Here is a 26,647-nt window from a genome sequence, read left to right as displayed (position 1 = left end):
TTTAAAGTCACACATACTGTAAAGAGCAGTTCAAAAATTGAAGGGAAAATAAATTAACTTTATAAACAAAACATGTCTTTGTTTTTAGACAAAGGAAACAAAGTCGCGAGACGTTTTCGTCTTGCGAAGCAAGCCCATAGGGAAATTCGTCTTGCGAGGCAAATCGAAAACGGAAAAACCTTTCGTCTAGCGAGTTTTTTGTCTTGCGAGGCATTCGTCTTGCGAGGTACCACTGTAGAAGGATCTGGCAACCTCTGTTTCAGTGTATTCAGAAGTGTGCATGCACACGAAAGCTCATACCAAGAACTGACTTAGTTGGTCTTTAAGGTGCTACTGGAAGGAATTTTTTTTATTTTGACTATGGCAGACCAACACGGCTACCTATCTGCAACTGAATTATACATTTTAGACAGATTTTTAGCTTTAGAATCCAACAACTCCGTCTCCAGCTTAGATTTTTCCGAGGCAAAACCATTTTTCTTGTCTATTTTATACAATTCATTAATCTGGTGGTAATGTAACCAATTTAACTTATCTTTAACTTGATCAAATGGTTTTAGTTTGTAGCCTTCATTATCTTCCAATAATAAATCTGAATATCTCAAGCATTTTATTTCCATATTTAACTTTTTCTGGGCCTTCGCCTCCATTGGTGAAAGCCATCTGGGCATCTTCCTTTCTAAAAGATCTTTGTCTTTTATCCAAACATTGTACAGTAGTGCCCCGCAAGACGAATGCCTCGCCAGACAAGAAACCCGCTAGACGAAAGGGTTTTCCGTTTTTCGATGCGCTTCGCAAGACGAATTTCCCTATGGGCTTGCTTCGCAAAACGAAAAAGTCTTGCGAGTCTTGCGATTCCCCCCCTTTCCCCCCTTTTTCTAAGCCGCTAAGCCGCTAATAGCCTTTTAGCCGCTAAGCCGCTAAGCCTTTAATAGCCGCTAAACCGCTAATAGTGCTAATCCGCTAATAGGGTTGCTTCGTAAGACGAAAAAACCGCTAGACGAAGAGACTCGCGGAACGGATTAATTTCGTCTTGCGAGGCACCACTGTACAACGATTTCCTAATTAAATGATTTTTAAATGCATTATCGGCCTTTACCTTATCATACCATAAATATGCATGCCATCCAAATACATTATCAAATCCCTCCAAAACTAATATATCTGTATCTTCTAATTGTATCCATTCTTTAATCCAACAAAGCGCTGCTGCCTCAAAATAGATTTTCAAATCTGGCAGGGAAAATCCCCCTCTTTCTTTAGAATCCGTAAGTAATTTCTATTTTATTCTGGGTTTTTCCCCCTGCCAGATAAATCTAGATAAAGCTTTCTGCTATTCTTTAAAACATTTCACATTATCTATAATTGGGAGAGCTTGAAACAAAAAAATCATCTTTGGCAACACATTCATCTTAACTACTGAGAATCCGGCCCATTAATTAGCTTTGACCATATCTCCAAATCGCTCTTAATTTCATTCCATAATTTCTCATAATTATCATTGTACAAGTTCAGATTTTCCCCAGACAGGTTCACCCCCAAATATTTAACTTTTTTCACAAAATCTAGGCCTGTCTTTTCTTGTAAAGTTTTCTTTCATCATTGTCCAGATTTTTCTCTAATACTTTGGTTTTGCTCTTGTTTAACTTAAATCCCGCTACCTGCCAAATTCTTGTATCAGCTCCAGAGCTTTTACTGCACTGGAGTCTGGATCTTGTAATGTCAATACTAAGTCATCAGCAAAGGCTTTTAATTTATATTGTTTGGATCCTATTGTAATACCTTTAATTTGTTCATCATTTCTAATCATACTTAGCAAGACCTCTAGGACCGAAATAAACAGCAGAGGGGAAAGTGGGCACCCTTGCCTGGTTCCCTTCTCTATTCTAATTTCCTCCGATAACACATTATTTACAATAATTTTAGCTTTTTGCTCTTGATAGAGCGCTTTAATACCATTTAAAAAGTCTTGACCAACCCCCATGTTATTAAAATTATGTAAATAAAACTCCAAGATACATTGTCAAAGGCCTTCTCTGCGTCAATATACATTAACATTGCTTTACAGCTCTTTCTTGCTTCCAATTTTTCCAAAATATCCACAACATTTCTAATATTATCTTTCATATGCCTTCCAGGCAGAAATCCTGCCTGGTCCTTGTGGATATACTTAGATAAAACTTTCTTTAGCCTGTTGGCCAATATATTTGCAAAAATTTTGTAATCCACATTAAGTAGGGAAATTGGTCTGTAGTTCTTGACATTGGATCTATCTTGACCCTGCTTGGGAATCAGAGTAACATATGCTTCCTTCCAGGTTTCAGGTGCTTTGCCCCCTCGTAGAATCAGATTACATAATTCTACCAGAGGTTGGATAAGCCAGTCTTTCAATATCTTATAGTATTTCGCTGATAGGCCATCTGGTCCCGGTGTCTTGCCAAGCTGCATTGAGTTTATTGCCTGTTCCACTTCCTGTCTTGTGATTAGACCCTTTAGTAGGATCTTTTTATCTTCTGGAATCTTCTGCAAACCATTAATCTTAAGAAGGGTGAGGAGTCAACTTTTAAAATGTGTAGAAATTTGGTGTAAAATTTGATGTTAATTTGTTAAAATTGTGAAAATTAAAATGAAATTAATTGGAAATGATGTACATTTTATAATAATCTGGATATTTATTCGGACATATGGACTGCCTACATTAATTTATACATTTAAGTCAGGATTGACAGAATACTATAATTGTTGGTGCTAGATGCTGTTTCTTCTTTTCCTGTTATTTGCAAAAAGAAAGAAAGCTTACGACTTCAGTCACTCTGGCTAAAGTTGCGCCATTTTCCTCCTGCCTACTTAAGTCTCAGGGTACTGTCATTCCAAGGACTCTTCCTCTGAACCTCATTCAAGGAAAGAACAACAGCCCAGTGGTAGCACACATGGCTTAAAGGAATGTCCCAGGCACCTCCAATTTATTATGCTGCAGCAAATGATGGGAAAGATCTTTCCCTGAGAAGATAGAGAGCCACTGCCAGACAGAGCAGACTCTCCTGGGCTAGGCAACTGTCCAAGCTGATGCACAGCACCTTCCTATTTTCCACTAGCATCATTTACTTCAATATGAAGAATGCTGCCTTACCTCCTTACACAACGGAGTCCGACCAGTGCACTTGGGCTGCTGGTAGCTCTTCGGCAAGGCTCTGTAGCTAGAGCCAAGTCTCTTACAAGAAGCGTAGTCTATTTCCATTGCTATCCCTTCTGTAGCCCGTTCCTTAGGGAAAGTCTCCATGTGTGCAGACTCTTTGTAGCCCAGAAAGTTTTTAAACCAAGTGAACAGCTCTGGGAATTTCCTAAAAAGAGGGGGGGAAATGGGAGAGGAAAGAGAAAAGATTATAGAACTCAATGGTTGCAGGAAGATTATCTAAGTCTTTTGTCTAAATGATTTACACATTTAGGACACAAAAAAGGACAAACTGCATTGCCATAACTTATTCTTGTTTGGAATTGTGGTTTAAGCATGCCACATTTTGCTGTGTGGATTCAGCACCACAACTATGGTTTGGAACCAACTAGAAGCAGAAGCATCTACCGTATTTTTCGCTCTATAGGACGCACTTTTTCCCCTTCAAAAATGAAGGGGAAATGTGTGTGCGTCCTATGGAGCGAAGACGCCATAGCCCCGCGACCCTCTCCTGGCTGGGGAGGTGACGTGGGGCAATGGCAGGAGCCTCTACAGCCCCGCCTCACCTCTCCAGCCGGGAGAGCGCGCGCGGGGATAAAGCAGCACCCGGCGACCCTCTCCCGGCTGGGGAGGTGACGCGGGGCAATGGCAGGAGCCTCTACAGCCCCGCCTCACCTCTCCAGCCGGGAGAGCGTGCGTGGGGATAAAGAAGCACCCCGCGACCCTCTCCCAGCTGGGGAGGTGACGCGGGGCTGTAGAGGCTCCTGCCATAGCCCCGCGTCACCTCCCCAGTCGGGAGAGGGTCGCGGGGGGCTGCTTTAGCCCCGCCCGTGCTCTCCTGGCTGGGGAGGTGACGCGGCTATGGCAGGAGCCTCTCCGCTGCCCCTTTCCGCTGCTCCCTGACCTGCTCTTTGGGGCTGGTGGTGGGCTTCCCCCCGCCAGCCCCAAAGAGCAGGTCTAAAGGAACCTGAAGCCTGGAGAGCGAGAGGGGTCAGTGCACACCGACCCCTCTCGCTCTCCAGGCTTCCAAGGTAGCCGCCTGAACGCACCTTAAACGGCACCTTGTTTTAGAGCGGGAAAACAAGAGGGGGAAAATTCTCCCCCTCTCTGTGCAGCGCCTCCTGCCGCTTCACTGAAGGGGCGCTGGCAGAGAGGGGGAGAATTTTTTTTTCTTGTTCTCCCCCCCTCTAAAACAAAGTGCGTCCTATTGTCCGGTGCGTCCTATCGTGCGAAAAATACGGTAATCTCTTCGTCTTGCAATTGGAGGAAGAAGGAAAGCAGGGGAGGGAGCAAGTGAGCCCAATGTTCACTGCTGCTAATTCTCAACTTTCCAAATCAAGTTGACTCAATGCAGCCAGTAAATTCATCTCCTTTGTCAAGCACCCCAATGTACAAACAGCTGGCAATGAATCATGCAGCCAAGTATCATTTATTTCACTTACCCCAAAAATGGAGAAACTAACTGCACAAGCTCAGCTCGGGATATCACCTCCTGATTAAAAATGACCAGGCAACGGAGGAAATTCTCATATGCTTCTGTGCTTCGCAGAGCTTTCCGAACCTTGTGGGAGAAGGGAAAATATGGTTAGCAAATTGTTGAGAAAAATGAATGACAACACCGTCAATACACTGTACTTAACACCATCTCTTTGGGATGCAACATGGGAAACAATTCATAAATGGAATAAACACCTATATAAAATTTTACTGATTTAAGAGCTAATGCTCCAATTTAAACAAGCCTTGAATCCACTTTGGTAGATTATTATTATGCTGTTTTAAAGCTGGTTAATCTTAGTATCTGACAAATGAAAATGTTGTTCAGTTGCATCTGAAATTGTTTTTAAACATGAAACTCTTTTTAATAGTTGCAATTCTTTTCTTTTTTTTAAAATGATATTTATTGAGAATTTTAAAGTTACAAAGAAAAAAGAAGGAAAAAACAAGAGAAAAAGAAAAAGAAAAAAGTAGATAAAAGTAACAATTACAACTCAGTAAAAACCAAAGTCAAAAAGAAAAAACAAAATGCATAATGCATCAAAATCAAAAAGCCAAAAATAAACAAAAAAATTAAAAACAAATCCAATATTCCCAAATCCTTAACTTTCATTAACTTATTTCATCGACCTCCTCACACCTCCCTTTTTTGTATTCTAGTTATTAATTATCTCAGCAAATCCTTTGCATCTTTCACAATATTCTGTCATTAAATTACCTTAATCTATTTTAACCTTATCTTACCATAAAAAACCCTAAAACTTAAAACTTAAATCTTATTTATACCAAATTCTTTTAACCATAACATATTCTTACATAATTCTTTTTAACATTTCTGCTAAAGCCAAATAATTTCATTCCAACATTTTTCTAATACTCATTAATTTTACAATACTTTTCTAAATAAATTTTTAAAACTTTCTTCCAATTTTCATCCATCGTCTCTTCTTCCTGGTCTTGGGTTTTGTCAGTCCTTTCTATCCCATCCATCTAGTCCAGGGGTGTCAAACTCAAATTCATCGGGGGCCGCATCAGCAGTTTGGTCGCCCTCAAAGGGCCGCTTGTATCTGTAGGTCCTACAGGTGGAGGTTTCCTGAATGCATGTAAAGTGGAGCTTTCCTGTGTAGAACGGCCAGCGCCGCTAGAGGGCAGACGTTCTGTGGCTTGTAGGCTGCCGCGCATGCGCTGAAGAGACGGCTTTCTTGTGTCAAAAAAAAAAAGCGAGAATAAAAGGTGAAGGCTGGCGGCCGGCGGCGACTACACGGGCCACATGACGAGGTCTGGCGGGCCGGATTCGGCCCGCGGGCCTTGTGTTTGACACCCGTGATCTAGTCCATCAACCTGGTGACCTTATATCTGAGGCTCTTAAGTCTTTTCCATGTCCCTTCCGCAGGTCTTTTTCATGTTTATACTCGTACTTTACTTTGTCTTCTGCTCCTTTCACTCGGGGAGACTCCAGCTTGACAATATTTTTGTCCCTTCTCGACAAGTCAGCCCCTTTTCCATGGTCAACACTGAAATCCATGTGGTATTTAAAGGCATGTTTCAAGGTCCCTCCAAAGTTAAGGGCCCCCACAACTCCGAACTCCCCCCGGCCCAAAGCCAGACTTGAAAGGTCAAAACATCCCTGCATAGGGGGGTCCATCCAGCCCCCCATCTCCAAGCCAAACAGAACTCCATCTCTCCAAATCTGACTTTTTCCAGGTTCATTCGTCAAATCCACCAACTCATGTTCCTGCTGGGCCACAGCTCCCTCCATCTCTGCCACTCGAGGTCCAGCAACAACCTCCTCCCTCATCTCATCTGTCAAAGCACATTCCTGGATTAATTCCTGAGTGGGTTCTATATAGGTACCCATTGCCTGTCCAAAATTTCCAATCGCAACAGTCATCAAGTCCATCTTCTCATGTAACTGTTCCAATAAAGCACTTGTCTTGCAAAAAGCAAGCACCAGAGCCTCTGAGCACATTCTTGTTCAAGGTCGAAGTCTGGTCCCACGATCTTTAATCTTAACAGCTGCAAAGCTCCCCAGTTCGACTTTAATAACAGTTTCACAAGCTCCCTCTAGGGGAAACAATTTCTATTTGTATCCATCTTTTTTTATTATTATTATTAAAAGCAGATCTAGCAACAAAGTTTTCCTTTTTCAGATATTTTGTCGATATTTTGTTCCTTTTAAATGCGAAAGGGAACAATGGAGTCAATATGTTTCTCTTCTTTTAACTATCTGTCAAAAACGTTTGTCCACAGTCAATGAACTTCTGCAAAACATCTGTCCTGACACCCCGCTCCCAGGTTCAAGACGGTGGAAAATTGCCTTTCTTTACTCTCTCTTCTGCAGGTTTAAACAGTCTAAAAAAGGTTCCCCCCTCTTCTCCTGCTTCCAAGGGGGGTTCAGTAATTTTAAATGATGAAAATTTTATCCTTTACACACGACTTTCTAAACTCTAGCTTGCCGTGTCTTTGCTTCAATCTATCTACAAAAGCGGAAGGCAGACTTCCTGTTTAGACCTTCCCGCTTTCGGTGCCTAATTAAGAAATTCCATAGTCCAATTTTCCGTTCTACTCATGGGCAGTTGTTTAAAATCCAATTGTCCACTTGAAAAAGTCAGCGCTCTCCGGCAACAGCAATGCGGCTTCACTCCGTGAAAGAAGCAGTCGATTCAAAGCACCGCGCCACTCACCCCCACGTCGCTCCGGATCCCCAAAACAGGGTTTCCCCACAAGTAGGGGGGGTGCAAAGGTGCCAGCCAAATCCCACGTCCACAGGCTTCTCCCGCCTGTGGTTTTTGATGGGTCTCCGCCTCGCCGTGGCGGTTCAGACCCTGTTTTCCACGGAGCGGATTCCTCCCGATCGGAGGAAATCCGCCATTGCCAGAGGCGCCAACCTGGAAGTCAATAGTTGCAATTGTTTTCATTGCTGAAAATTATAATGCAAAGCCGCCTAGTTCACTGCTACTTTTGTACAAAAGGGTACTTTTTCAAAATTTGCTGGGGTTTTGCAAATTTTCAAAATGTCATTTAGTCTCTGAAACAGTGGCTTCAAAAGGTATCTAGAAATCAGAGATCTCACCTAGTCAGGAGAAATATACAGCCGGCTGAGGTGTGAAAAGGGGCAGTGATGCAGAAGTTGTGTGAGAAGGTCAAAAGCCCCCCCCCCCCCATGTTAGATGCTGAGACTGACAGACAGGTAACATCTGGGAGGCTTAAGGCTGCTTTCCTAATGCATACTGATCTGGGAGTAGGACTCAAATAAAAGAAAGCGCTAGGGCTGTTTGAAAACCAATGGCTGGTTCAGCAGATGTCATCCAAAGCCTCACCTTGTCAAAGAACAGAGACTCTGTCCCATGTTTTCCAGCTTCTACCACTGAAGGGTCCTTCAAACTGAGCAGCTTTGGTTTCTTCTGCAGAAAGAGAGAATGAGCCACAAAAGAGTTTCAAAAACCAGAGTCGAAAGATAATACTTGGGCTGATGCCTATTGCAAAATATTTTAGTTTTGCTAAGCTGCTGCAGAGAAACCAGAGAAGTGGAGAATGGTATACATTACTGTTGTTTTGGTAGGGTTAAACAATGGTTACTGAAGGCATATGAAGTAGGCATGTAAGAAAACCAGTCAGTAGATACATACCACTAACTCTTCCCTGGGTTTTCATTATCAGCTTGGAAAGGCAAAGCATTAAAATAAGAATGGTGAATTACAAACACTGTTTCATTTGCAACAAGTTAATTGATCAACAAGAGTTCAACAACCTTCCTTATTTGCTGGCATCCCACCCAGGTCTCAGAAAAGATTATATGACTGCCTCCTCCTCACCCAGGACCTCAACCTTTTCTTGCAGACCTCACACAAGGGCTCCCAGATGCCATGGGACACCTTTACTGGCTGTTCCCTCACTCTCACCAAGGTTAACTCCCTGCTTAAGAGTTTTTTCTCCTAGAGCAGCACAGCCCCTCCATTCCCTTCAGAAGAATTTGCATCCTGAAATGTTATTGTAATAAATAAATATTAGGAAGACAATGATTCAAAAGCTCTGATAGGCTCTGATGAACAAATGATTTTCCAGCTAAAATGAGCCCATTTGTAACTTACAACTAAGCATACAGTCAATCAGGGACCGCTGTCCCACTAACAGCTCACTCTGTTCTTGCTTTGGGCTTTATGCAGAAATGCAGCAGACCTTCTGTGACCTTCTTCATGGTCTCCTCCTCCAGCCCAATCCTACTGTTTTCAAACATAAATATGTGCATCTACCAACTAATGAAACACCTTCATGCATCTGATCCAGTGGCCTCTAGTCCACAGAAGCTTAGGCCACAATACAGCATTTAAGGGTCAAAAGGGACTCTGTTGCTTTCATTGCAACAGACCATTGCAGTATCTGGTATCAGCCTATTGATGAAGATGATGATCAATGCTTACCTTCACTGGAGGAGTTGTCCCAGTTGCGGCATGCCGCCGGATCTGACAGCCATTCTGACTAGGTCTTTGCTGCTTGCTGTTAAGTTGGGGCTTCTTGACTGTGCCCCCATGGTCATTTCTCACAGACTCCACTTTCTCTGCAGTTGTCTTGCTTAATAGCTTGTTTAAACAACAATGTACAAACACATATATTGATCCCAGTATCCCATACAGGCATATGTATTTAATTGTAATCACCCAGGCAAAGCTCTAGAGCTCAAGTAACTTGATATTAAAATGGCCTTCTACCAAGGGGTAGAATCTATCTCTAAGGGGGGGCAGGCATAGAGAACAGGATTCAGCTCACATCACGCAAAGTATATCCTTTCCAGAAAGGAAACTAAGAAAATTGGCTCTTTGCCTGTGATCCTCTAAAAGGGAATCATAAGACAATTTGTTGTTTAGTTGTGTCCGACTCTTCGTGACCCCATGGACCAGAGCACACTTGGCACTCCTGTCTTCAACAGAAACCCAAATTAGGAACTCTTGCTCTGAAGTCCAATCTATTTTGTTTATTTAATTATTATAATTAAATATCCCCACCTGATTAATTAATCCATATCCCAGTACTTCAAAAGTTACACTATGCCATAAGGAGTAAGCAGAACAGGATAAGCAATGCTCTCCTTCAAGGTGCCCTGTAAGTAACAACATTAGGAGCAAACTCACCACAGAGCTGTTTGCATCTGGCAGGAACTGCCCAAACTCCGAGAGCAGATCTTCCTGGTTCTTGAAAAGACGGGCCACCTGGGCATAGACCTCCTGCTCAGTCAGTGCCGGTGTGTAGTTGCCTCCTGCTTCCTTGGCATTCCGCTGCTCTTTCTGTCATGAGATGGAAGAGAAAGGAAGAGCTCAGAGCAGCTGTTCTAACCAGTTTCATTCTCCTGGTTCTTTAAAGAAAATCCACAACACCTAGCATGAGAGCTCAAGAGAAAAGCATCAGATGACAAGATAAAAAGGACACTGAAGAAGTTTCCTTCCTGCCCCTGGAAGGATTCCACGGAGGGCCAGACACTGGAGAGGCACATCTGGCTGTTCTACAAGTGTTGCACCCTTTTGTATGACTCATCTCCATTAATGATGGCTTTTAAACAGCATCTATGGATAAAATTTCCTGCTCTGCAGGTAGGAACTTTGAAGGTTTGAAGCAGGTAGGTTTGAAGCAAAACTGAGCTAGTGTCAACTGGCTGGGGATTTACTACTTGTTATGCTTCACCCAGCCAGGGCTTTTTTTAGGCAGAACTTGCCGGAACTGAGTTCTGGCACCTCTCAGGTGGGCACCATTGCCATTATAAGAGAACAAGGGAGGTGTTCAGGGTGAGTTCCGGTACCTCTTTTTCTAGAAAAATAGCACTGCACCCAGTAATCATCTTTTCCTGCTTTGCTTGACAAGCCACTCTTTTCTTCTATATAAAAGTGAATACTGAACAGGAAAAAGGTGTCATTAAGACTTGTGCAGTTGCCCACTCACCTGATAGGTATGGAGGATCTCCAAGAAAGCCTTGTAAATGTCTGGCTGTCCCTGGAAACGATTCTTGATCTTATTGACGTAGTTGATTGCATGATTAAACTCAACCGGCTGGTTATTCTGGAGGGATGGTGTGGATCCAAGAGAGATTGTCACAGGTGCATGGGGCTGGACTGGTGGAGAACGAGGGGATGCATAGGGGATTGGGGGAGTCTGCTGGCTGGTTGGTGTATGTGTCTGTAGCTGGGATGGCTGGGAATGAAAAGCAGACACTGGGTTACACTGGTTCCTGAACAGCCACGTAATGAGTGAGCCCTTAGTGAGCCCTCCAGAGTGCTGCTTGACTATGCTCAAAAGCAAAACAAACAGCAAAACTTATTATTACCTCAGGATGATACAGAGCTTGCCCAGAACAACCATGCAGCAATATAGAGATGAAAGGAACGAGACGCTCATCTACTTCAACTGCTTTCCCAAAGGCAGTGCTATTCCCTTGTGAATCCACCTAGCTAGATCATGTACACAACACCAACTACGGTATGCTAACAAAACAGAGCTGCAGAAGCTTGGTTGGCCCAGAAATTTTGTGCCTGAAGAGGGAAATTCCAAACAGATATTGTGCTTGTGCAGTGATTCTTGCACAGAATGTGTTGGTGGATTGTGCCCCAAAGGTCAGCTATCTGTCTCTGACTCTCCACTTTGGGAACATGCCTCCTTGACAAAACCCCAAATCAACCTCACTTTGTCCCTTGAGAGGGCCTTCTCTGTCCGGAAACCACAGGTGTCCCTACTTCTAAGCTAGAGACTACCTGTTTCATTTGAGGTTACCTTGCTGATCTTGGCAGGTGTCGGCTGTGGTGCTGGCTGTGCTGGGGCTGGGGCAGACTGTGCTGATGGCTGAGACTGATGCTGATGCTGGGGCTGGGGCTGGGGCTGAGGCTGGGGCTGGAGGCCGTGGGTCGGGATCTGATGAACCTGCCCTGGTGTCGTTACATTCACCATGTCATTAGTCTGCACTTCAATTTTGTAGCCAGGAGGCAAGAAAGTGTTGAAACCCATAATCAAATCAGGATGGCCTTTGAACAGCTGAGACACCCGGCTAATCACTCCTGGAGTATCAATGCTGTGAAATCAAAAGACAAGGAGGAAGAGAGAGATCAGGTCTCCTCTGTGGATTTGACACATTTCAGACATGCATAGCACTACATTTAGAGAATGTTGTTAACACACATCCCCCATTATAGCTACTAGCAGAAAATAAGGCAGGCAAGCTGCCAACAAAACATGCTGCTTGGGGAAATAAAAGTAACCAAATTCTTGAACAAGCACCTCTTTCCTTTCCAGCCTGCCCACGCCTGAAGAACTTCTGGAATGGTTCTGCTTCAACTACCCTCTTTAGCAGAAATATGTCATGCTTCTATAAAGAAGAGCACCTTACCTATGGTGTCACCTCAACTGTGGAATGCCCCTCAGCAGGAGGCCCACCTGGCATGACATCACAAGCTGTCAAAGCCTGATGAAGACCGTCCTGTTTGTCCAGGCATTTAGACTGTAGATGGGTTTGGAATTGTTTGTTCTGTTTTTAGCTTTTTAAGAATTTATTTTTAATGCTTATTTGCTGGTTACAAATTGAATTTATTTGTTTTATGAATTGATTTTATTAACACTTTGGAATTTTTTTTAATGAAAGGCAGATAATATTTAATATAAATAAAGAAAATATATAGGCATGGGCATTTCACAATAAGCAAAAAGCTGAACAGGACAAGTTTGTCTTATAATCTATTGCTAAAACTCAAGATTCTAAATCTCATGGGGGAGGGGGTGAGAAAGAAGAGTTCTCAGGGATTGTGTTTTCTTTTTCTGCCCCCCAAAAGCATCTACTTCTTTCCCCTTCCCCCAAGAAACAATCTTTATACAAGTATCAAATCTGCAATGACAAGTTAAGTGGCTGTTGGTAGTATTTATCATTTCCTTTTTATTTTGATACTTTGGCAACTCCTGTTTGCTTTATTTTTCTTTGGGTATATTAAAAAATCTAATAAAAATTCTTTTTTTTTTTCTTTTTAAAGTGCAACATCAGAAAGTACGGTAAATCATGGACTTCTTAATTTTGTTACGTGCGTTTCTTCCACAGTGGAAGTTGATGAGACAGGTTCCAAGTGAGTCTTCAAACGCAAAAAAGGCAGTTGCAGAAGTGAACATGAAGCATAAAAGCCTCTCCCTGAAAGAGGAGTTTTCTCAAAATACATTGAGAACCATATCTAGTGATGCAGCCACTTTTTCAGATTTTACTTGTGTTTTCCTATGGCTGCTATTGATTCTCTTCCTATGTATTCAGACAGCCTCCTATCAAGACACTAAGCATGCTCAGGCCCTACCAGTTTCAGCACCTTTGCTATATCAAGCCCACCCAGACTATGATTTGGACCTTGGATAAGGCATACTTAAGAGAAAACTTTGCTTTTTGGGGGCCCACTATAGATGGGGGTGTTAGGCATGAGGGGTTTTAACCAGATCAGGGGCTAAAAAAGGAAGTTTGGCTGCGAGTAGAATTGTGAAAATAAGCACAAGAAAAAAACAGAGGCGAGATAGGACTGTGGTGAATTTAGGGCAGACAAAGGGAAAGATTCAAATGTGTGATATTGTCAGGTATTTGATTTTGACCTTACTAGTGAAATACTACATGGCCCAAAGAAGCATCTGTTAAAATAAAGCACACAGCAGGTTCGCACCTTTGAGATTTAAACTCCTTCATGATGTCCAAGAAGTCGTTGTAGACTTGAGGCTGGCTGCCAAATTGCAGCTTCACTTGGTCAAGGTAGGAGAGGGCATCTTCCACCTAGGACCAACAAAAGCAACTTAGGAACATGTCTTTCTGTCACCATTTTATCTCCATTCCTGCACATGCACAGGGAATGCAACCCCTGAGATACAAAAAAGCAGTTAAGCAAAACTTATTCTTCCACCAGAAAGCAATTCTGCACTGTGTATAGCTCTCTCTTCTGTGAAGCCCAGCCATACATAAGAGATATAAAGGCCTGGGGGAAAACAGAGAACTGGGAAGAGTAGAGGAGAATAGTCTGTCCCGCAATTCTACCATTTTTTTTTGGGGGGGGTGGCCTTTCTGGAGCTTCACATCTCTTGTCATGCAACACAACAGTCCTCTCAAGAAGTGAATAGTGCTACTGCAGCCCAAGGCAAAGTTCCAAGGAGGGGCACAGTAAGGGACCTGACACTACTTTCTTGTTTTACGTTGTGATCGGTGTGGCCGTTTTGTGATGTGCATTTTGCTGCTGCTTTCTGGGGAAATTTACAAATTACAAAGGGTTGGATAAGAGCGCCCAGAACAATGATGGATCCAGGGCTTCCAAGCAGGCTTTTAAAACAAATGTCTAGTGGACAAGCCTGAAATTGCAAACCCTTCATAAGCAGGGTGCTGTGCAGAAAAACAATATACTGTACCACAGCCACTCTTCAGGCTGGTTATTTAAGCAATATTTCAGCCTGAGTGAAAACCTGTTTTTTTTAAAAAAAAAAAAAATCTGCAACAGCTGGGCTATGCATGTGCTCTTTCCTCAGACTTACGTAACAGTTTTCCTGAGTTCAATGATAGAAACTTTTGTTCACTTTTTTGTTCGACAACCAAGGCACAATTGCTGGTTGGCAAATTTTCTCCATTTTTAAAAAGGAATTTGCCACGCCTCAGAGGGCTTCTCTCCCCGCCCCCCGCAGGCCATTTCTTGGCCGCAGCCAAGAGCTATACCAGAGATACTTTCACAAAGTAATACTCACTGCACCTGACAGTGGCAACAGCACATGCTGCAGCAGAAAACAAGTACAGGACAAAGAAACACCCCCCAAAAGTAGATATTTACATACATATAAGAAATGGGATGTATGTAAAGTCAGCCTTACTCAGAATAAAAGTTAATGAAAAGGACTGTCTTAAGTTCATTAATTTCAGAGGGTTTACTTTGAGTAGGACTAGTATTGAATACAGCATAACAAAACAACCTATAGAAGAGATGATCAGAGGCTATCAGAGTTCACACATCCCCTTGTCAGGGACATGCCCTCCTTGGCCAAGGACAACCATAAAGCTCCCTGGGAGACCTTGGGCCCAACACCATCTCCTAACCTAACCTACCTCACAGGGTTGTTGTGAGGGTGAAATAGGGAGGCAGAAAACCATGTACACCACCTTGAGCTTGTTGAAAGAAAAATGTGGTATATAAATACAATAATTTGTCCAGGTGAACACGCAAGAAATCAAAACGTCCTAGGCCTGCACAAAATTTTAGTGGGACAGCAAGTGGCCTTAACAAAAAGATTGGGAACCTGTGGCCATCCAATTGTTTCTGACATACAACTCCCATTATGCCTGACCACTAGTGTGGTGACTAAGGCTGATGTGAACAGGAGTCCAACAAGAACTTGGGGGAGGGGGTGTCACAGGCCCTCCATCACTGACTTAAATGCTGTTTGACTTCTGCCTCCCCCTCTGTTGCTGACCTTTATGTAGGGGTGGCAGTGGGAAAGAAACCTTTTAACAGCCAAGATATGAGAGCCATGCAGTTATATTAACAGCAATGTAAGAAGAAGAGAGAAAACCATAACAGTACAGTTGAAGTTCTTCAGTGTTACTAAACTATTGATAAAACAGGGTATGTATCTTATTTCTGCTATTCCTCAATGTACACCACTATAGCTTATCTGGTCAGGTTTGCAGCAAGGCACAAAAACAAACCTTGACTAGTTATTCCAAAAGCTGCTAGCAAAGACTCATACAAAAACTGCATACCATCCCCTAGATAAAACCAGGATTCTCCTACTTCATGGGTAGGCAAACTAAGGCCCGGGGCCCAGATCCGGCCCAATCGCCTTCTAAATCTGGCCCACGGACGGTCCAGGAATCAGCGTGTTTTTACATGAGTAGAATGTGTGCTTTTATTTAAAATGCATCTCTGGGTTATTTTTGGGCCATGGGAATTCGTTCATTTCCCCCCTCAAAATACAGTCCGGCCCCCCACAAGGTCTAAGGGACAGTGGACCGGCCCCCTGCTGAAAAAGTTTGCTGACCCCTGACCTAAAAGTTCTAAAAGCCCGCAGCCATACAACACTTTATTTTATATATTTATACAATATGTTAATTGCTTTATGTTGCCAACGGCAACCCAAAGCAACTTGCAACCAAGTAAGTGGATATCCACTTGAGCTAACAGCGTAACTTTCTCATTTCCCCAAGCAGTCTGTGCTTCTCTGAAGAAAGGTTAAATGAAACCAAGTTAATCTACCTCAGACCTTACCTTCAGCCTCTGGAACTGTTGCTGCCCCTGCACTGGTGCTGCAGGGGGAGTTGGGTGAGCATGACTCTGCACCACTTGGCTGCCATGAGGCTGGGGTGGGTTGGGATGGTGATGCCCACTATGGGCAGTTGCGAGAGTGGGCCCATGACTGCTGGAGCTCTGCGGCACAGTGGACACCTGGGAAGGAGAGAATAAAGACAAGCCACTAGGGTTAAGCCTTATGCCAGCATGGGTGGCATAAGGCTCCAAACAATTGCTCTGGAGGTCACCTGGGAATGATGACTCCAAATAACTTCCATCAAAGCAACATCTGTGGCAAAAAAGGAACTCATCTTGCTGAAGCATCTTTGGTTGTCCAGCCTAGAGCTTTGCTTTCAAGTGCTCCTTTGAGAAAGCTAAGCCTGGCCTGGAGTGACATGTCTGAACAACAATGATTCATCCCTGTGCAGAGTCCCCACAGTTGGGCACAGGAAGAGCATGGCTAGAACCCTGTCACCTATTTAAACTGATACACCCATCCCCATTAGTGACAGTACCAGCTTGACCATGAGATTTACTCGAGTCTCACACACTGGGAGGTGGAGGAGAGAGAAAACATGCTCTTTATTGTTATGTTATTGTTTGCCCACAGAGCAATGAAGAGTGATGAACTTCCTGAGAGGACATAAGCTTAAAAAACATGACAGCAATTCTACCTGGTAGCTGGGTGTTACAGAGTACTGTATCCCAGTAGCAGATTGCATGGTCTCCGAAACAGACTCATATACAGGAGGTGCTGGAGCAAGAACACGATGCTGGTGTTGGAATGGTTCTGTGTTGCTGGCGATACGTCTCTGCTGTGACGCGTACACAGGTGACTCCTGTTCATCCAATCGCCGCTTCATTCTGAATTCATGCTCAGGAAAGCACTATAAAACCTGTTAGAAAGAGGAATGGACAAATAGAAGCAACGAATTGTCAACCTTAACAGTAAAAATTGTATTTCAAAATCAAGGAGACAAAACAACAAAGATTCTAGTTATGCATTTAAACAAAGGCTGCTCTTTGTAGGAATTTAGAGCAGTGTTTCCCAAACTTGGGTCTCAGCTGTTTTTAGACTACAACTCTCATCATCCCTCACGAGCAGAACCAGTGGGGCCAGGGTTGGTGGGAATTGTAGTCCCAACACAGCTGGAGACCAAAATTTGGGAAACACGAGTTTAGAGGGTATAATGTGACTAGACTGAAGATTTATAGGTGGACAAACATATTACATTTTAGTTTCACCTTAAATGTATCATGATAAACTTGACAGAAACTGGATGGCTTCATGAGTGCAGTTATGCCAAATTATAGAACTAAAGCACCATATACAAGATAAATGCTACCATATCTGCTTGTGCAGATCCTAATCCACCCCCACCCCACCGGAAGAAAGACCAGTTTCAATCCAAGCTCAGTTAGCAAAGTTCTTCTGAATGGCCTTTGGCAGACCACTCTTTTAGCCTAACCTACCGTATTTTTCGCCCCATAAGACGCACTTTTTCCCCTCCAAAAATGAATGGGAAATCGGGGTGCGTCTTATGGGGCGAATGCAGGCTTTCGCTGAAGCCTGGAGAGCGAGAGGCATCAGTGCGCACCGACCCCTCTCGCTCTCCAGGCTTCAGGAAGCTATCCGCAAGCCATGCAAGCCCAGTGGGAGTACCCGCGGGCTCACAAGGCTTGCGGGCAGCAGCCTGCAGCCCCCGCGAGTGTCCGCAAGCCTTGCGTGCCCGGCAGGAGGTCCCACCGGGTGCGCGAGGCTTGGGGCGGCAGCCTGTCGCCCGAAGCACGGGGAGCCCTCCGGAGGGCTCCCCCTGCTTCGGGCGAGTGTCTGCAAGCCTCGCGCACCCGGCAGGAGGTCCCACCGGGTGCGCAAGGCTTGGGGCGGCAGCCTGTCGCCCGAAGCACGGGGAGCCCTCCGGAGGGCTTCCCCTGCTTCGGGCGAGTGTCTGCAAGCCTCGCGCACCCGGCAGGAGGTCCCACCGGGTGGGCGAGGCTTGGGGCGGCAGCCTGTCGCCCGAAGCAGGGGGAGCCCTCCGGAGGGCTCCCCCTGCTTCGGGCGAGAGTCTGCAAGCCTCGCGCACCCGGCAGGAGGTCCCACCGGGTGCGCAAGGCTTGGGGCGGCAGCCTGTCGCCCGAAGCACGGGGAGCCCTCCGGAGGGCTCCCCCTGCTTCGGGCGAGTGTCAGCAAGCCTCGCGCTCCCGGCAGGAGGTCCCACCGGGTGCGCGAGGCTTGGGGCGGCAGCCTGTCGCCCGAAGCACGGGGAGCCCTCCGGAGGGCTCCCCCTGCTTCGGGCGAGTGTCTGCAAGCCTTGCGCACCCGGCAGGAGGTCCCACCGGGTGCGCGAGGCTTGGGGCAGCAGCCTGTCGCCCAAAGCACGGGGAGCCCTCCGGAGGGTGCCCTGTGCTTCGGGCGAGAGTCTGCAAGCCTCGCGCTCCCGGCAGGAGGTCCCACCGGGTGTGCGAGGCTTGGGGTAGCAGCCTGTCGCCCGAAGCACGGGGAGCCCTCCGGAGGGCTTCCCCTGCTTCGGGCGAGTGTCAGCAAGCCTCGCGCTCCCGGCAGGAGGTCCCACCGCGTGCGCGAGCCTTGGGGCAGCAGCCTGTCGCCCGATGCACGGGGAGCCCTCCGGAGGGCTCCCCCTGCTTCGGGCGAGTGTCTGCAAGCCTCGCGCACCCAGCAGGAGGTCCCACCGGGTGCACGAGGCTTGGGGCGGCAGCCTGTCGCCCGAAGCACGGGGAGCCCTCCGGAGGGCTCCCCCTGCTTTGGGAGAGTGTCTGCAAGCCTCGCGCACCCGGCAGACACTCGCCTGAAGCAGGGGGAGCCCTCCCGAGGGCTCCCCGTGCTTCGGGCGACAGGCTGCCGCCCCAAGCCTCGCGCACCCGGTGGGACCTCCTGCCGGGCGCGCGAGGCTTGCTGACGCTCGCCCGAAGCAGGGGAAGCCCTCCGGAGGGCTTCCCCTGCTTCGGGCAGGTGAGCGCAAGGCTTGGGGCGGCAGCCAGGGCTGGGGGGGGGAAATAATTTTTTTTAAATTCATTCCCCCCCCCCAAAAAAAATGAGATGCGTCTTATGGGCCGGTGCGCCTTATAGGACGAAAAATATGGTACTTCTCAGGTTAACCTGCTTTTTAAAAGCTTCCTTAAGTGTTTTTGTTTGCAAATATTAATCTACTTCACAAGGGTTGTCTGCAGTGTTAGAAACTGAGATATAAAAGCTAGGAGCCATAGCAAAACAGATCATACAGAGAGCACAGTGGGACTGAAATTTAGGCACGTGTGGGACAATAACAACTAGTGAATTTCATGGCTGAGTGAGGATTTGAATTCCAGCATCATAATATCCTTTAAGAGTTGTGGTAACCAGGATTGTGCACAGTATTTCAAGTGCAGCTGCACCATAGGCTTGTATAAGGCCATTGTGATATTTCCAGTTCTGTTTCCAATCCTTTCCCTGATGATCCCAAAAATATAATTCCCCATTTTTACCACTGCCACAACCTGGGTCAACATCTTCATTGGGCCCTATGACCCTATAATGGTAGGACACCACCAGCTCAGCCCTCAATAGCATATATGTAATGTTAGGATATGTTGCCCCTTGCGTGCATCCCCTTACACTTAGAATCATAGAATCATAGAGTTGGAAGAGACCACAAGGGCCATCGAGTCCAACCCCCTGCCAAGCAGGAAACACCATCAGAGCACTCCTGACATATGGTTGTCAAGCCTCTGCTTAAAGACCTCCAAAGAAGGAGACTCCACCACACTCCTTGGCAGCAAATTCCACTGTCGAACAGCTTATTAACAGTGCATCAGATTTATCATTTTAATACTCATTCACCCAGTTTGGAGAGATCCCTTTGGAGCGATTTACAGCCTATTTTTGTTCAAAACTACCCTGAACAACTTGGTGTCATCAGCAAACTTTGCTAACTCATCTCCAGGAAGGAATAGAAAGGTGTTCTGCCTCATGCTGCAGAGTTGAGTTCAAAAAGCAGGTAAATCTCACTCACTGTCACAAGACCAGAACCAAGAACAAGACAAAAATGGCTCTCATATCTATTTCAAGATATAAGAATATTTATTCTACTTGGACTCAGCGTTCAAAATTAGCCAGGTGCTGGTTACATTTTGCGACTGACAACCGGCCTTTAACGAGTCAGTGGAGATGTCCAGGCGCCATTGTTTGGTGCCTAACATCTCCACCTGACTGGTGTAGCTGCAATGCCACGTCAGTCAGTTGGTCTGCGGGGCAGAAGCGCCAAAAGATACGCCTCTTTTGCTGCTGCACTGCTCTGCGAATCACCTGGTCCGCAGGGTAACATGGCACCAGAAGTGCTGCACAAGCCAAGTGATTCCCCACAGCCAGCCAGCCAGTCCAGCTCACTGCGCTTTAGCAGCTCCGCAGAGGCCACCTGGGTCCAGTTTTGTTGGGGCCAAGGCAGTGACTTTTGAGCCCTGGAAGTAGAGAGCTGCTCCTTGTGGTGACGGGCAACAGCGGGATGCGGACGGTTGCAGCAAGAGGGTGCAGACACCCGAGATTGCACTGCTGGGGATGCTGCCGAGGGGCCTTTGGGGGCTGTTGCCTGGCGCCCCACCAGCGCTGCAAATGCAGACCTAGCTGCTCGTTTTGCTGCTCCAACTTCTTAAGCAGCTCCTGCAGCTTCCAAACATTGGTGTCAGTGCTACCGGAGCTCCAAAGAACCCTGTGACCCTCTCGCCCCACAAGGCAGCTCCAGGAGTGCTCCAGTTGCCGCCTACTCCTCCTATTCTCCCTGTGTCAGGTGAAGCTTCCCCCTCCACCCCCTTATCCCCCTTCCCCAACACAACCTGGCTGTGTAGAGGGGGCCCACCTTCCTTAGGCCAGCTCTGCTCTCCCCACCCCCATGCTCAATATGCATTCCTAGAAAAGAAAATGATGCAGCAGAATCCAAATAAAGGGGGCAAACCTTCCAAGCAAGCCAGCAAAAATATTATTATGGGAAAAATGAAAGGCAAAGCAATAAAAGAGGCACTGCTTAACTGCTAGAGTCATTTCACTTCTGAGAAGCAAGATCACCATTAGAAACTCCTTAAATAATCAGCCAGCTCAGGAATCAGCAGCAGAAGCCCCACAATAAAAACCAGTCCTTTTTCTGTCAAGGGTATGCAGTACAAGCACCTTTTTCCCCCTAGAAAAAAGGCACTGGTTAAAAGCGTGGCACTTGCTTTAACAGCTTCATGGCACCTTTTTTCTAAGGCCCTGAGTAAAGCCCATTTAACTATCCACTCTCACAGAAAGGCTGAAGGGGTGGGGTGAAAATCAGCCAGATCTCCCTTTCTGCCCCCCCCCCAAGAGAAGCAATCTATTTAACTGCGTGAAAGAGCTTCTTATGCAAATTGTACAACAATGGAAAAGACATCAACAAGCGTCCTGGAAGGCATCTCCTGCCCAGCCAGAAGAGTTCTCTGCACCATGTGCAAACCATGTGACTGCAAATCTCAACTTGGCCACAAGGGAGCACTCCTGAGTTGCAGAAAGCGACTGGCAACTGTACTTAAACTTTGAACAATTGGACTTTAAATAAGGACTTGCGAGCAGAAAGGAATTGGACTTAAAAATTTTACTTCAATTTGGTACTGAAACGGGAAGGTCTAAACAGGAAGTCAGCCTTCCGTTTCTTTGTAGACAGAATAAAGCAAAGACAACGTAAACTAGAGCTCAGAAAATCGCTTCTAAAGGATTGGCTTTCATCATTTAAAATTGTTGAACCCCCCTTCGGCAGCAGGAGAAGAAGGGGGATCTTTTCTGGACTGTTTAAACCTGCAGAAGTGAGTTTAAAGTAAAGTAACTTTCCATCGTCCTAATCCTGGAGCGGGGTGTCAGGACTGACGTTTGAAGCCCATTGACCAGAGACAAACGCTTTTGACAGATAGCTAAAAGAAGAGAAACATAGTGATTCCATTGTTTCCTTTCGCACCTTAAAGCAGTGTTTCCCAACCAGTGTTCCGCGGCACACGAGTGTGCCGTGAGACATCGGCTGGTGTGCCGCGAGATGCCTGGAGGGAGGCGGGCGAGTCGGGCGGCGAGAGGCGGGGCGGCGGCGGCGAGGAGAGGCCGCGCCTCCTGCTGCTGCCTGGCGCTCCTCCTCGCAGCCGGCAGCGCTGCCTGGGCGCCTCCGCGCGACTCTGCCTCGCTGGGTTTGGTCTCCCAGCAGAGATGGGTCACACGCGCCCCTCCCTCCCTCCCTCAGCCTGCGCGGAGGGAGAGCCAGAGAGAGGCATCGCTCCTGCGCGGCGGGAGAGGGAGCAGCCGGAGGGCTCCCCCAAACGAGCGCATGGGACCGGAGGGGAAATCCTCTCCGAGGAGGATTGAGCGCAGCCGAGAGAAGCCTTTCGAGGAGCTGCCGTGTCCCCTGGAAACCCCCGTCCCAGCTCTGCCTGCCTGCCTGCCCAAAGCTTGGAGGTTCCCCGGCAAGGGGGAGGGGAAAAACTTTCACTTTTGTGCGTCCCTCCCGGCGTGACGCTGCGCGCTGACGTCACGGGGTGGGGCTTTAATGGTGGTGTGCCGCGAGATTTTTTTTCAGTAAACAGGTGTGCCGTTGCCCAAAAACGTTTGGGAAACACTGCCTTAAAGGAATAAATATTGACAAAATATCTGAAAAAAGGAAACTCTGTTGTTAGACTTGTCTTTAAAAGAAAGATTAAATAGAAGTTTTCCCCCTAGAGGGAGACTGTGAAACTGTAACCAACTCCTGGGAGCTGGCAGCTGTTACAGATTACAATCGTGGGAATAGACATCTGACCTTCAGGACAATGTATTCAGAAGCTCTGTTGTGTGCTTTCTATAAAACAAATGCCGTACTGGAACAGCTACATGAGAAGACGAGTTTGATGGCTGATTCGATTAGAAATTTTGAACAGGCAGTGGGAAATTTTGAACAGGCAGTGGGAAAATATGTGGAGCCCACTCAGGAATTAAATCAGGAGTGTGCCCTGACAGAACAGGCCCAACAGGAATATGAACTTTTGGATTTGACAAATGAACTTGGAAAAAGCCAGATTTGGAAAGAAAAAGTTTGGTTTGGTCTGGAAATGGGGGGTTGGATAGATGTTTGGACTTTTCAAGTCTGGCAATGGGCCATGAGATGTTTGGGATTGTGGGGGCTCTCAATTTTGGAGGGATTTTGAAACATGTCTTTAAATACCACATGGAATTTAGTGTCAATTATGGAAAAGGGGCTGATCTGTCGAGAAGGGTCAAAAATATTGCTAAGCTGGAGTTCCCACGAGTGAAACAATCAGGAGACAAGGGAAAATACAGTTACAAATATGAAGAAGAGCTGCGGAAGGGACATGGAAGAGACTTAAGGGCCTCGGATATTAGGATACCAGGTTAATGCGCCAGATCGATGGGATAATGAGGACTGACAAAACCCGGGACCAGGAGGAAGGGACGCTGGATGAAGATTGGATTTGTTTTTATTTCCTTTTTTCACTACTAGGACTGTTTTACAAAATTGATAAATGTTAGAAAAATGTTGGAATGAAATTACTTGGCTTTAGTAAAAATGTTTAAAGAATTATGCAAGAATATTATGGTTATGAGAAGTTGGTAAAAAATAAGATTTAAGTTTTAAGTTTCAAGGTTTTTCATAGTAAGATAAGATTAAAATAGTTTAAGGTAATGTAATGACAGAATATTATGAAATATGGAAAGGATTTGCTGTGACAATTTAGAACCAGGATACAAGGAAGGGGAGGAGGAGGAGGTCAAGGAAAGAGGGTAATGATAGTTGAGGAGTTGAGAATAATGGATTTGTTTTTAAATGTTTTTAAATGTTTGTGGTGTATTTTTGTCTCTCTCCCCCCCCCTCTTATTCTGAATTTGTATATGTATGGTTGGAAGTGGCTTGTTTTTCTCTTTTTCTACTTTGTTTTTCTTTTGTAACTTTAAAATTTTCCCCCCCAATAAATATCATTTAAAAAAAAAAAGAAAGCGACTGGCAACTGGTTAATTTTGAACACTGGTTGCCTGGGAAAAGGAAAATATGTTCACAAGGCAACTAGTCCACAGAACCATTGTAGTCTGCTATCCACATGATGCCCAGCTAGCCATTCTGGCTCTGAAAGGCACAGAGGACCAACTCCACACACCAAGGAGTGCCGCGGTAACAACTCCCTTCCTAGCGCCACCCTCTGTCCCTGACCTGAGATAAAGGAGCACAGCCATTGTCGGACTGTGCTCTGAATCTCCATGTTGGCAAGGCGGTGATCCAAAAGTTTGTGATCGACCATGTCAAAGGCTGCTGACAGGTCTTAAGAGAATCAGCAGTCCTGACCCACCTCAATCCAGCTATTTACTGAGATCATCTGTTAGGGCAACCAAAGCCGTCTCGGTCCCGTAACCAGGGCGAAAGCTGGACTGAAATGGGTCCAGAGCCGATGTTTCATCCAGAAACCTACCAAACTGTTCGGCAACCACTCTCTCAATTACCTTACCCAGGTACGGAAGATTCAAAACCAGGCGGCAATTGGATAGATCTAAAGGATCTAGAGATGTTTTCTTTAAGAGCGGATGCAACGCTGCTTCCTTCAACTCCCCTGGGAAAGTCCCCTGATTGGGACTGATTGATGATCTCACCCAGGTGGGCCCGCACCTCGTCTGGACACGCTCTAATCAGCCAGGATGGGCACAGGGCAAGTGGTGGGCCTTCCAGCTCGAAGGAATCTGTCTACATCGGCAGGGAGTATCCGATCAAAGTGGTCCAATACTGGACCTGGGGACAGTCGAGGGGCCTCCAGTTCTGTTACTGTATCCAAATTGGCAGGGAGGTCAGGGCGGAGCAGCAAGACTTTCTCCACAAAAAAGCTCGCAAATGCCTCATAGCTATGGGTCAAATTCGTATTTATATTTGGCTGTTCCTCTAGGGTTGTTAAAGACCTAATTATTCTAAAAAGTTGCGCCTGGCGAGAGCTAGTGGATGCAATGGAAGCTGAGAAGTAAAACGTCTTTGCAGCTTTCACTGCCATCTCATAGGCTTTCATAAGCGTCCTATAAGATGTTCTTGAGGCTCCGTCGCGAGCATGCCGCCATACTCGCTCTAGCCATCTGAGGTCCCGCTTCATTTTTCGGAGCTTCTCGGTAAACCAGGGGGTTTCGGCGGGGTCACAGAGGGCGCTTAGTTGCAATCTCATTGATGGCCACCAAGAGCCAGTTATTCTAGCTCTCGACAAGCTCATCTAGTGAGCCGCTGGGGGAGCAGGGTCCCCCAAGGCCTGACGAAATCCATCAGGATCCATCAGTTTTCGCGGCTGAGCCCAAATAGGCTCACCACTCAAGCGGGGTGGGGGCGGGAAGTCAATCCTGGCTTTCAGAGCATAGTGATCAGACCATGGCACTTCCACAAGTGAGGACATGATCACATCTATACCTGCACCAAAAATCAAATCCAGCGTGTGGCCTGTTGGTGTGGGACCCAAAACAAACTGGGAGAGCCCTTGTGTCGCCATGGAAGACACCAGGTCCAGAGCCCGTGAGGAGGGGGTGGCATCAGTATGGACGTTGAAGTCACCCAAAACCAGTAGATTAAGGAACTTCAAGGCCCAGCCTGCCGCCACATCCAACAGGCCTGACAGGGTGACTGCTGGTGTGCTAGGTGGTCGGTACACCAGCCAGACAGCCAAGCTCTCCTTGGTGCCCCACACTAGGCCAACACATTCAATGCTGGAGATTGGAGGTGATGGTACAGCCCTGAAAGAGCAATCCTCCCGGATTAACAACGCTACCCCTCCCCCCCGACCCACAGTCCGCGATTAGTGGAGGACGGAGAAACCTGGTGGTGTCATCTCATGCAAGGTGACTACTTCACCTTCGCACACCCAGGTCTCCATCACGCACGCCACGTCAACCCCTTGCGAGATAAAGAAGTCTCGCAGGTGGCAGTTTTATTGCCTATGGCCAATGACGGAAGTGGGTGCTTTTCAATATCTTTATGTGCCCCTTGCCTAGATTGTCCGGAGCTTTGGACTGGGTTGTCATCAATATGCTGATAACACCCAGCTTTATCTGTTGATGGACAGCCACCCTGACTCGGCCCCGGACACACTGACCTGATGCTTGGAAGCTGTGGCTGGATAAGCTGCGTGGGAGCCGGTTGAAGTTAAATCCTTCAAAGATGGAAGTCCTCCGGCTGGGTCGGGACGACATGGGGTTGGGGGGCCAACTCCCATCTCTTGCGGGGGCTCAATTAGTACCAGTGCCTTCTGTCAAAAGATTAGGTGTAACCTTCGATGCCTCCCTTTCCATGGCGGCGCAGGTTGCGACCACAGCAAAGGTGGCATTTTCCCTTCTCCACCGTATTAAGCATTGGTCCCTTACCTTTCTCGCCCCGATCTGGCCACAGTGATCCATGCGACGGTCACCTCCAGGCTTGATTATTGTAACTCACTCTACGTGGGGCTGCCCTTGAAGCTGACCCAGAAACTCCAGTGGGTGCAGAATGCTGTGGCGAGGCTCCTTATGGAGTCCTTTCCATGGGATCACATTCATTCAGTGCTTTACCAACTGCACTGGCTCCCGGTGGTGCACAGGGTGCTGGTTTTGCCTCTTCTGGTATGCCCCGCAGAGGACCTTAAGGTCCACAAATGACAACATTTTGGAGGTCCTAAGTCGCAAGGTGGTTAGATTGGGCTCAACTAGGGCCAGGACCTTTTCAGTACTGGCCCCAACTCGGTGGAACGC

General features: G+C 46.5%; 1 protein-coding gene and 1 long non-coding RNA gene across 5 annotated transcripts in view; both read right to left on the bottom strand.

The window, feature by feature from the left end:
• The window catches only part of LOC308573608, a 91,694-nt gene that overhangs the window by 23,805 nt on the left and 41,242 nt on the right, over positions 1-26,647 (bottom strand). The window lies entirely within an intron of this gene.
• SIN3A (SIN3 transcription regulator family member A) overlaps positions 1-26,647 on the bottom strand; it is a 62,913-nt gene that overhangs the window by 19,805 nt on the left and 16,461 nt on the right. For all 4 annotated transcript variants that reach the window (XM_081170512.1, XM_081170511.1, XM_081170513.1 and 1 more), the window contains exons 2-11: positions 16,602-16,823; positions 15,907-16,083; positions 13,333-13,439; positions 11,426-11,720; positions 10,601-10,849; positions 9,799-9,951; positions 9,091-9,249; positions 7,990-8,073; positions 4,615-4,733; positions 3,131-3,341 (exon numbers count right to left, since the gene is read on the bottom strand). In XM_081170512.1, the coding sequence (XP_081026638.1) occupies positions 3,131-3,341; positions 4,615-4,733; positions 7,990-8,073; positions 9,091-9,249; positions 9,799-9,951; positions 10,601-10,849; positions 11,426-11,720; positions 13,333-13,439; positions 15,907-16,083; positions 16,602-16,790 (1,743 nt within the window). In that variant the 5' untranslated portion in view covers positions 16,791-16,823. The remainder of the gene's footprint in view (positions 1-3,130; positions 3,342-4,614; positions 4,734-7,989; positions 8,074-9,090; positions 9,250-9,798; positions 9,952-10,600; positions 10,850-11,425; positions 11,721-13,332; positions 13,440-15,906; positions 16,084-16,601; positions 16,824-26,647) is intronic.

Source organism: Podarcis bocagei, assembly GCF_964188305.1.
Source record: "Podarcis bocagei genome assembly, chromosome: 14".
NCBI lineage: Eukaryota > Metazoa > Chordata > Lepidosauria > Squamata > Lacertidae > Podarcis > Podarcis bocagei.
This window is presented reverse-complemented; position numbering and strand designations above follow the sequence as displayed.